The sequence below is a fragment of the Meleagris gallopavo genome, chromosome 14, assembly GCF_000146605.3.
Source record: "Meleagris gallopavo isolate NT-WF06-2002-E0010 breed Aviagen turkey brand Nicholas breeding stock chromosome 14, Turkey_5.1, whole genome shotgun sequence".
Classification (NCBI taxonomy): Eukaryota; Metazoa; Chordata; class Aves; order Galliformes; family Phasianidae; genus Meleagris; species Meleagris gallopavo.
The window spans coordinates 11,404,653-11,417,127 of record NC_015024.2 but is presented as its reverse complement, the minus strand read 5'-3'; the positions used below and the strand labels follow the sequence as shown (position 1 = coordinate 11,417,127).

General features: G+C 38.8%; 1 protein-coding gene across 1 annotated transcript in view; it reads right to left on the bottom strand.

The window, feature by feature from the left end:
• Positions 1–12,245, bottom strand: part of PRKAR2A (protein kinase cAMP-dependent type II regulatory subunit alpha) — a gene marked incomplete at its 5' end in the record, with an annotated part of 31,054 nt that extends 18,809 nt beyond the window's left edge. Inside the window, one exon of the mRNA XM_031555511.1 lies at positions 12,194–12,245. Within this exon, the coding sequence (XP_031411371.1) occupies positions 12,194–12,245 (52 nt within the window). The remainder of the gene's footprint in view (positions 1–12,193) is intronic.
• Between the last annotated feature and the right edge of the window lie 230 nt (positions 12,246–12,475).

Here is a 12,475-nt window from a genome sequence, read left to right as displayed (position 1 = left end):
TTTTTTAAAGGCTGAGAACATTTGTGTAAATCCCTGTGCTTAGGAACAAGGCTCTTGCAAACCAGCCACTGTAAGTGCAGTAGGAACTACCCACCGTGGAACTACCAGCCACTGTGGGAGATGCAGTGATAATGATGAGCTGCTAAAATGTCAAATTAATTTTGTCCATTTCTATTACTTCAGAAAAGGCTTATCTTCACAGGTGTTACACAGTTTTACAATATCTAACACGTTCTCCTTCGGCCAACAAAAGCTGAGGTCCCTAGTTTAGATTTTGTCATTAACTCGTGGGCATTTGCTGTTCTTAGGTGTCAAAGCAAACCCTACACTCTTACTACCTGCAGAGATAAAGTGAGACTCTTCTTTTCCATCTGTCCTGCTCTTGCTCTAATAAGGACAGCCTCACTTCTGAGGCCACACAGTGCTTGTAAAACTTTACAAGGAAACCCTGACAGCATTTTTCTTCCTGCTGTACCCAGCATCCTGACAAGACTGAACGCTTGGCAGAATGCCCAGGAGCTCACTGCAGTGACATGTAACAACTGAATGGACTTAGATAGCATAAATAAAAATAAGTAGACTTGAAAAGAAAAAAAAGGGCCTCAAATTCAGCAACTTGCAAATAATTTGAAAACCTATATGCAACTACTGACCTCATCATCATGTCTTAAAAAAAGGCTGCAAGGTTAGCATAATTTGCTAGAAAAGACCTGTACCTCTTAGGCACAAAATTTAAAAAAAGCAAGTCTTTTCTAACAAATTACATTTTGATTCCTTTCTTTTTCCTGGATACAAACAGACTGGAATACAATACAAGCACTGCATTTATTGCACCACAATGTAAAACCCCAATTATGTAATCATTAGCTATGTTAAGAGCACTTACTGATCATACAATAAACCCCTGTTTTCTGTGCTCAAACAGCATCGTTTCTCTGTCCTTCTGATTGTAAAGAACTCCTATAACTATCCCATGGAAGTTAATTTCAGGGCTCCCAAAAGTCAGCCGTTTACAAATGGCAGCAGACAGCCTCAATGGAAAGCTATCTGATCTTTTACCTTGGCTGAGCAAAAATACACTTGCTCTACCAGTACCTACATATGTCTGAATTAACACTTTAACTACTGCAGTATTCCAGTGAAACAGGTACTCACAACAAGCTCAAAAGAAGAAGCATTAGAAGCAGTAATATCTTCTCAGACTCACCAAAGCATCAAATGCAAGGACTTCTTTCTGAAGGTCACCCAGCCCAAACCACAGAGGAGCTGCCTTCAATGCCAGACCACGGCTGACCTGGGAACCTCCCCAGGTACAAATCCCACAGCTCACTGGCTTCCCAGCTGCAGCACAGCAATGCTCTCCCAAGGAAAAAGCTTTTCTTAATGTGCAACCTGATTCTCACAAATATCTTGAAATAAGTGATGTCTGAACTCACACCTTTCCTATGAAAGACTTTTCAGCACAGCTCTTCTGCCCTTGAGCAAATGCTAAGTATGAATGTGATTCCAACAGCACAGCTGTATCAGCACATAAGCACTTCATGCAGACCAAGTGTCTTTCCAAAACTACCCACAGAATTCAAACAGCTTTGAAACAGAATCAAAGTTTTCAATTTTCAGAAGCATTGATATATATATATATTTTTTATTATTATTATTTATTTATTTATTTTTTAAATCAAGCTTTTATCCTAACATTTACATTTTTGCCTCTCTTTGCTTGTGCAGCTTCTACAGCTAGGTTAGCTTTCTCCTCATACAGCACCTTCTTTGGCTTTCAAGGAGGCACATCTGTTAACACTGTGGAAGGCTCAGATCTATACTCTGTTACGCAGGTGACAGCATCTGAAAGCAAGAATGATCTTTCTGGTTGCAGCAGTGATGTAAGCTGTGAATGGCAGAGGTGGGGGGAAACAAGTGGCAGAGAGAGAATTAAAAGTTGCAAGAGAAGGTTGCCAGTAGAAACACTTTGCTCATGCAAGCATGAATCAATCCCAAGATATCATTCTGTGAAGTATGTTTTGTCAAGATCAAAGTCCTTACACTTCATGCAAATTCCAGAATACTTCAGCTCTCACAAGCAAAGTGTTTGTGTGAAACACATACCACCCTCACAGCTGGGGCATCGCTGTTACTCTTCTGTACTTATTAAATCATAGAATGGCGTGGGTTGGAAGGGACCCCAAGGATCATCAAGTTCCAACCCCCCCTGCCCACAGGCACGGCCAACAGCCTTAGCATGCATCACTTCCAGTCAGTCTGACAAGATATCCATCACTAAAAACCCTCCCAGAGCAGCACACATAGAGCAACCTTTCCAGCTACTCATTCAGATCAGTAATCTCGCATGATGTTTCAGGCTGTGCTCTTTGCTCAGAACCTGGCAAAGCTCCAACCATTTCTGTCCCCCCAGGGGATGATGTACAGCCTCTCCTTTGAGGACGTGCAGCAGGAGAGGTGACCACTTCCAGGGGCTTCTCACTGCATCTTCACAGCTGAGTTGCTAAAGCAGGCACTTCCAAAATGACGTAGCACAGATGAACTTCAGAAGCTTTCACAGAACCTGCACAAGAGTCTTCAACAGCACCCAATACGATTTGCTGTGCTTAGGGAAACAGATTAAAGTTTCTCCTCGCTTTTGTTTCTGTATAGATCAGAATTTTTTGGTTTAGAAATCACACTTTACTTCCTGAGTTAAAGATCTCACCACATCAGACAACAGATCCATCCCTAATGCTCCAAGAGTCAAAACCAAGACACAACTTGGAGTGCCTGGGATGTAAAGAGCCAACTCCCCCTCAGCTCTGTCAGATCCTGACACAAACTATTCAAACGTGCTATCTGCATGACCATAGATGTCAAATGAAATGTAAAAAATTTTATTTGAGGAATATTTAGAAATAAGTTAGGGGGCAAAGGAAAAAAAAATCATTTTTCAGTTCTGGAAAGATCTTATTTTGCAATTATAAAAGTCAAATAAAATCTACTCAATTCTTCACAGGCAGAATTACCCTATTTCTTTCAGGATACAAAATACAGTTAATTTAAGGGGAGAGAAGGTAAAAATGTTTATCTGGCTCCACCAAAACATTGCTTAATTCTGTAATCCAACTTGAAAATACCCATTCCCACTACATTTATTGTGTGGGTTTTGTTTATTTCTTTTTCCTCTGTAGGAAATCCATCTCTGCATTCACATATACCTTTTCTCCCAAGATGCCCAAGTACAGGCAGTGTAATAAGCTCTTTAAAATGAAAACATCTATTTCATATGCACATTTGTTTTACATATTCTGAATGAGTTTTTCAAGTATTTCTCCTAAATTCATCTGGATCAATAAAAATCTGTTTTTAACAACTTATGTACAAGGTTTTATCATCAGATCAGACACTGATCTGCTTTGGAGCTGGCAGCAAAAAAGTGAGTCTGCACGAAAAACAAGAACAGCAAAAAGCCTTCTATCACTGCAATGACGGAAAAAGAAGAAAGCTTTTCATGTGGCAGCATCAAAGGAGCTCATAGCTCTGACGCAGGAACAATCAAACCCAAAACATTATCCCTTAGATCTTAAACAGTGAAATTGTTACTTCTGTTTCCTTTAATACATTTGGACAAAATCTCAAAAGGGCAGCAGAGTATTTCAGACTTCAGCACTGCGTGTGGTGAAGAATTTCACAAGAAGCACACTTTATTCTTGCATGTTAAGAAATCAGAAGACTGAAATCGATAAACACTGCTGACCTTGCTGAGGCCTTCTAAGAGAGCCTTACCGATGAGATAGTCACCCATAAAAAAAGGTCTCCTGGAAAACATGAGGCTACTACTATTTCAGAGTACCCAGCTTCACAATTGTGCAAGTAAGTCTTCTGCTTTTGTGATCTTCCCTGTTTTAGCCAGTTACATATATCTTACCTCATTTCTGAATGCTTTCCTTGATGCAGGGAAAACAAGAAACTAAACACCAGAAATGCCTATGGGCCCAACAGACACTACAGTACTTCGTATTTCAGTTAAAAACTAAACATGGAGATTGTTCATTTTACATTTAAGTTACATTACAACACTACAAGTTCCAAGAAATGGCTCAAGTACATCCCTCAAAAATAATTAAATGTGCATCATACAGGCTTTTAGTTGCAAAGAGTAGATAGGAGAATATTTAGCTGAGGAATAAAACAGAAGTGCTTTTCCATCTAGAAATAAGAGCTTCTCTTTCAACTTCCAGACCAAGACCCTTTTCTGGTTTTATACTTGCAATCCCGATACATGAACTGCTAAGTCTGCAATGAGGCACTTAATATTTTAAAAGAAACACCAGGATCTTAGGTAAAGTGCACCGAAGTCCTGCACGTTAAAGGAGAGCAGATATTCAGCAACGAAAATTACCCCCATCTTCCTAGCACCTATTGTGACAGAGAAATGATGTCATGTCAGAAGGCATTTCAGAAATGAATGGCTTAGCAACTTCAAAATGATTTTTAAGGATTTGCAGACAACGTCCAAATAGATGAAAAATCCCATTACCCTTAAAGGAATAAGTATTGCCTTGCTCACCTGTAAAGATGCAAATAACCTAAAATGCACATGGTTTTGACACAAAAGAATTGTGTGCAGTTACAGGGAAGCTCCCAGGTCCCTGTGCTTTGCGGTGCCCACACCCTGTCCAAGCATGCATGCAGAGCAGAGAATGCAAAAACCTACCATTCAACCCAGTGAAGGGGGAAAAAAAAAAAAACACACCAAATTCTACCAGAACAGCAGCCACTGTCACCATGGAGCAGCTCTTGTGATTGCTAGTAATTGGGAATGCACAGCTATGTGACATGATGCAGTTCCCGTTCGGATGAGCCAACTCCCAACCTTAGTGGCTCGCTAAACAAATGCATTTCATTTACAGGAAATCCACAGTTGAGCTAGTCTGGCAAAAGGCTAAAGGCAGGCAGAACTTTGTCAGATAAAAGCTGCACGCTTCATTTATAAGCAGTTAGTTCCGTCTTTTTCCAACGCAGATCAGTGACTTAACTCCATTCTGTACCAAAATCCAGAGGTATGGGAAACACACCAACACGCTGATCTGAATTAGCTGAGTGCTTCAGGCAGCCAAATACCTACGCATAAGCAACCTCCCACAGTCACGTCTTGATTTCTTAAGACTCTCTTTAAATGAAACCACTACAAAAGCAGTCATGGGGCCTGCAAACTGGGACTGGCTTTAAGCACAGTATATTCCCTGTGGTTTTCAGCATGCTGATCTCTGAAGATTTGCATTACTCCGAGTATGTTCAGTCTCACTGAGGTCTTCTGGAGCTAAAAAATGATAATGAGGCTTCTGAAAACACAGAGAACGCTCTCTCAGATTTCCATCAGATACAGTGCTGTTTTATTTATTAACAAGAACGAAAATCACATTTAACTCCTGAGGGCACCCCAAATATACACATCACAGCATCATGTTTTGCACTAAGAATAAAACTCCCCTTGTGTGACATGCATTTTGACATTTCCTCCAGCATTCTGCTTTCCTTTTACTGCGCACAACAAGACTATGTGGGAATACTTCAATTTGGGCTTTAATTCAAATGATAAAACACAACTTTTGTGTTCTACAGAAGAGAAAAGCAACCTCTACAGAGTCTTTATGTGATCTTATCCCATCAAAAAAGTGACAACGAAGTTACACAGAACTCAGCTGAAGGCTGAGATTTTCAAAAGTACTTCTATATTTCAGTATATAGACTAGCATTTAAATAACCTTCCAATGAAAGACACAGAATGAGGTTTACATATGTGCTTAATGACATTTAATGTAACAGAATTAATCATCTACACTTTTTGCCATCTGAATACTTCTGAAAAATGAATCTTTGGTTGATTAAACTGCTTATTAAATGTGCATAGTTATGACAATCTCTGGACTAATAAAAAGGACTAATTTGAGTTAAAATATTTGGCTTCAGATGGACCAACTATAATCACTATGCAACACTACGAATGAACAGTTATTTAGAAGGATGTAACAAAAAAACTGAATGGAATCCACTCTGTTGTTGCACTACTTACTTATACCTGAATTGTGGAGATCAGGTCAGATTAGGTGCAACCAGATACTCTACTTAAGCCTTAAATATGGAAACTCATTAGGTGTTGTATTCCCTTTGTGTCATTAAAAAATATCTAGAAAACCACAACCAAAGTTATTCACAGTAGTGAGATCCAAGCAATTGTGAAGTCACAACAGCTAATTTCCAAAAATAAGCTTTTCATTACTCACCGAATGCCAATTACATGCCAACAATTTTTAAACAAGTCCCAATATTGCAAACAGAAAACAGGCTTTTTTTTTTTTTAATGTTGAACAACTAATGATTCAAGCACTTTCTTACATGAGAGCACCCACACAATTTATCACCACTTTCATCTGTCATCCCACACATTTGGCTTTTGCTCATATCAACATTTTTCAAAATGAATTATTTTCTCTCTAGTTATGATACCAGTTCTGCAACCATTAGGGCTAACAAAAAAAAAAAAAAAAGAAACAGGTATCAGGCTGTCAAAGAAGGAAAGCTGTTTATGCCATTTGTAAAAAAAAGTAAACTGAAAGACTTCTGAGTTGAAAAATTCATCACCTGCCTCAAAACCTTCCAGCAGAAGTCATTATGCTATTAAGTTTGTAATATGGTGAAAATCAATACAGGAATTTGAACCAGAACGTGATTTTCAAATCATCCTCTGATAACGAGTAGTCTAGGAAGCAGAGAGCAAAGAGAAAGTTAGCCACACTCGCATCCTCGCTTGATGATAAGAGGTGGTGACATTTTATCACTGAAGTAGCAGATAGCATCCTACAAGAAAAAACACAGTAAATAAAACAAAAGGCGTTTCTTCTTGTTTTCTTGCTTCATTGCTGCTATTTCAACATTCTTCTCGTTTTCTGTTGTTTTTGTGGAGGTTTTCTGTTTGTTTGTTTTTTAAAGGATCCCTAAACTGCTTTGTTTTGTTTTAATTGAACACTAACACGATGCATGGCAATAATTAATATAGGAGCTTTCCTAGAAAATGATTTTTAGAGCTATCATTTTAAAAGGATAAAAGATACTCAGAATATTTTACTACGCATAATATTATCATATCCTGACATCTCAACTTGCCAGGGTGTGAAGAAAATGCTGTATCTCATTGCAAAGCCCAGAGAGATATCAGACTTAAATAACATATCTACTGCATGAGATGACTGCTCATCTTTGGTAGCAGACTGAAAAACGAAGAGAATTGAAGGAAGAGTCCCCCAGTGTCAAAATGGAGAAGAAATGATGAGTTGGAAGCATCAGCTGACATGTAGGTCTCTTACAAAAGTTCACCTTGTGATGAACAGAAGTCAGAACTGTCACAGGGCATCAATTTACACATGACTGACAGATAAAATTCTATACCTACACTCTGTGAAAACACCATGTTAAAGTGTTACATGAAGATGAAAAATCCCTACCGTTGTCTCATGTTGCTAGGAAGAAGCAAAAGAGACATTTCAAATACTCATCTCAAATGCAGTATTAGCTGGGGATACAGGGCAATCCTAAGGTCACTGCCAGATTCTTGGAATATTAATAACTAATACTGAGTGACAGCTGCTTATACAATTATCACACTGATAAAAATATTTCTATAAGAATTAATGTAGATAATTTCCATCAAAGTGCAGTAATTCCAAGTGTTCAACACAGAAAATCTTTATTCATTACCAAGCACTTTGCTCTGGTTCCCAGCAATAATACTGTTTCCTTCACAGTAAGACCAATAAAGGCAGTTGAATCCAGGAATTACAGCAGGCAGCACTAATTTTTCAAATGAAAGGAAATGGATTTTAGAAATCTCTGGACAGGGAAATGAAAGAAACAGTAATGCACATATACATACACTTGTACTTGCTGAAACGTGCTCTGACTGCTCATAAAAAGTAGTAAGATGAAGCTGAAAAAAAGACTTCACACTGATTAAATGCAGAACTAAGATTCTATTTCATCATTTCTTTATTCGTGAAAGCAGTTGGAGTGGGCTAAGTTGCAGACTCAGAATGCCCTGCAATCACACAGTGACAAGCTGTGACCTTGAGACAGTAACACAACCTGAGCTTTGCTCAAGAAACGACCAGTGCTGCTAACTATGTCCTTTTGTTAAACTCCCAGCTCACTCTGAAATACCGCCACGTAATTCACAAGGGATGTTTCAATGAAAAAGAAGCACATTTCAGTTTCTAGCAAACCCCACAGAAATAAAACAAAAAACATACCAAAAAGGAATTTAAACATGCTTCACGAACACCAAATACAGACTTAAAATCACAAAATGTATTTGAAATTAGAAAACTTTTGAGCTGAAACTGTGGTAGAGGAGTTCTACAAACAGCGCAACCTGAGAACTGAAGGTTTTTGGACTGACCACAGAGCAGGAGGTAACTTTCCTCCCTCAATGAGGCTAAGCACATGCTCACGAAGACTGAACAGCCTTCTCTGTTTAGTGCAGATTGTTCCTACGCTCAGTATTTCTCAACTTATTTCTCTCTTTAAAAGGCAGGAAGACACAGATAAGAGCAGGAAGATGAAGGGAGCCTGGGCACAGCACCAAGGAACAACATCTGCTCAGAGATCTTCAAAAGCGACCTGGACATGGCTCTGGGCAGCCTGTTCTCAGCAGCCTTGCTCAAGCAGAGGCTTGCTGGACCAGGTGACCTCTAGAGCTCCCTTTCAACCTGATTCTTTGAAACAGTAACAACCCAGTTCAAAACTTTTCCTTAGCATCAAAGATGGTGAATTTTCCCAAGAGTTTTGTCAACAACATTTCTTTTTTTAATATATTTTAAAACTAGTATAACTTAAAAAAAACATAACTCTTTCCTGTTCCATTGAATCCCAGAAGAATGAAGATGATACAGTCCAAGCTTGCCACTCAAAAAGGGTCCACTAAAAAGGTTGATCAGGACTGGACCCAGGTGGCTTCTGAGCATCTCCAAGGATGGGAACTCCACAATCTGTATGGGAAGCCTGCTCCTTGTTCACACATGCAAAGCTTCCCAATGCCTTCTGACACTGCTCATCAGGAAGGACCTCTCCCGAGCCTGGAGGAGCTTGAAACAGTAAGATGCTAAGATATGACACTTATGAGAAGGGCACAAATGAAATTCTGTCATTGCTCTTCAGCAGGGAACATTCAGAACCTTAAAAGCATGCACTCCTCCTTAGGAGAAACACTGCATTTATATATATATATATATTTTTTAAGTAAACCATGAATTTCCTAACTTGGTTTCTCTTATTTTTTATTGGCCATACACAGTAAAACAGGACTCAGTAACTTTTAAACAAAATTATCCTTTCTAAGTATAAACATTTATACAGCAGTTTTATCTTCAGAAAGGGCTTAGCACACAATTCCACAGGCAGCAAATTTGATCCTCCCCACTTCCCTGAGACTCTGCAGCCCCTGCTGAAAGCCCCAGCCAAAGCAACTCTTGTCCATTTCTATTACATTTTATATTAACATGAAGATAGTTACAGATTCTGACAGTCACGTTGTTTTGTTGGCATAAGACCAGGAAAAGAACCAGATTTCCCAGATTATACAATTTAATTATTCTACTTACATAGTTTCTTGAATGTGAAAACTACAATCTCATCCCAATCCCACGCGGACTGGAAGTAGATCGAGGAGGGAATACATGCATATGCAATAGAAACAAACTACAGCAGGTCACTTGGATAGAATGAAATCAGAGAAAACAGATGAAAAATCTGGTCTATAGTATGGGTGTTATTTTGTCAGATTTTTTTTTTTTTTTTAATCCTGTGAGGAAGTCAGCAAGCCTGCTGGAGAGTGGGTGTTTTGTGGAATGACTCTAAGATGTCTCGAAATGGCAATACAGAAATCTAGCAAAAAAGTTTACTTTTTTGAAAAATGTTAAAACTAAAAGAGGAGGAGAAACTGCCCAACTGAGACTGAAGTAGGCGTGACACTCCCTTCCTTCCAAAAACATAGTGAACTTTCATTCATATACTGTTAGTAGCAACTTCTCAATTTCACATATCAATTAGTAGGACTACTATCATACATACCATACAGTAGGTCTAATCACAGTGCTCTCTCTTCCCTTCAATTACCCCTTGTGAAAGGAGGGATCACTGGTGTCTCCCACCTCTCCCACAGGGCCTGCAGTCACTAACCAAAGCCCAGGCTACACACCAGCATCCTCTGCAGTCTCCTTCATCACAGACAGAGACCTCATTAACAAAAAAATAGTCTGAAAGGAGCCCCTACGCTTGGAAAAAGATCAAGAAATGTAATCATGCAAGAATGAATTTCAACACAATCCAGCTCTTAGGCAGGCAGGAATTGGTATGGCTCTCAGGCTGACCGAACCAAGCCCAGGCAGACTGAGACAGTGGACAGGTAGTGCAACATGAGTTACTCATATCAGCAAAAGGCTCAGACTTGGCAAATTCACTTACAGCAGCAGCAAGCATTATAGTGGGTAATTAGCACCACAGCCTTTTGCAGCCCATAGATCTTAAAATTAGGGATGGTGGTGATGGCTGTTTTGTTGTTTTCATGGGTTTTGTTTTGCTTTTTAATTTCTACAAAGGCGCTGATTATTATTTTCTAAATAGAGGGTTGTTTTAATCATATCAGTCAACTAGCTTGTACCCAAATTCGTACTGACAGACACACTGCTTGTGGTCTGTGTGCCTGCCATGGAACCTCAGTGTTATGTGGCCAAACATGCTATACACAAGTAACAAATCCATTATCTCAGCTCTAGGAGAACACTGAGCTCTCATTTCTTTCTCCCTCCTAGCACTTCCTGGAAAAGGCTGTTTCCCTGCAAAAGAGCACTGCTTTACCACTCAGCACATCTATGAATTGCACCAACGTGATTAGATAAGCTCCCTTTTCCCAGGATGACCCTCCTGCACAGCCTATGGAGTTTTTCACCCCCCCAGCCAGGGCCACCTGCTCTGCAGGCTGTGCCTCTGACCAGAGCTGTTCTTCTCTGGTCAAGAACAACTGGGATTCCCTGCAGAGCCTTTTCAGCTGCCAAAGCACCTGGAAGAGTTTAATGCCAAGCAAGCCACCACTCTCTCCCTCCACAATGGCCTAGGAGATAAATAACTAGCAACAATAGCAGAAACAATGAGAGCAACTAAGCAGAACCATCTCCATCAATCAATCTGCATGGTCTCAGCACTACAGGATGGGAAAGAAACAATAGCATGTGAAACTGAGTTGTCATATATAGGATATGAAAGCAATATCATCACTTTTTAATTATTTAAAAAAATTCAAAGAAATAAAATTCACTGTTCTTTTGGAGAAAAATCACAGTAATTTTTAAGTGTAAAAGGTTTGCCTGACCTTCTGAATAGTTTACCTTTTCTCAAGCAGTTTTATTAAACCTGATGTTCTAGAAGTATTTTACTGAAGTACTGCATAAGCCAGAATTGAATAAACTCATCTACTCAAAGTTTTCAAAACAAGCACTAATAAACCTCCTGACCAAATCCCACTCCTGTGTTAAAGAGAATTCGTAGTTTGAGTCTTCAAGAATGACAGCTATGTGTTTACAACAATTAAAGCAGCATTTGCCAGTGGAGTCAAGCACCTGAAGAACTCGTGGTTTAGATCTTTAACAACTAAACACCTAAGTGAAAATTCACTAATTAGCAAGGTTTTTTCCTTACTGAAGCTTCTCTGCAGTTTGAAAATCAATACAAGCTGGCTTTAAAGCTCTGCTACATTTATCAAAACACAAAGAACTACAAGCACAATTCCTTATCTCTATTTCCATAGCTGTTTACAGCTTGGGGAACAGGAATAAACAAGTCCATCTTCCGTAGTTTTACATATCCTTGGAATCTGCATTAGTATCTCAGGTAATCACGGGCATTTGGTTATCTTTAGGCAGCTAATCATAGCTGTCTATCGTTAATCACTCCAAATTTCAAATAAAGTAGTCTAAAAGAGAATCTGTAACTACTACATACATGTTGAAGATATTTTATGTGAAATAAAAATACCATAAGCTGCATGATAAATAAAATAGCAATAAACAGAAAAGACCACTTTAAATATAATTCTTTCAGTCAAATAAACATTTCAAAACTTTGTCAGAGACATAAAATTCTTTATAAGAAATCATACCTGATACTCTTCTGTTGTATCTGTTAATGACAGGAGCTGCAAAATAAGCAAAACAAAATTACAAATGCTATTTAAGAATTCAAAGTAATCATCTTGAAAAATTATAGTACATTTTTACTACAGAAATCCCATACCAATCTTTCTTAAAAAGAAATAAAAAAGTTTTATTATAAAGCTTTCGTCCACCTACTCGCCCACAAGTACATATTTAGCTGAAATACCTTCCAGAAGGCAATCACTGATGGAAACAGACCAGCTTTAAGTTCTCTTCAACCCAACCCA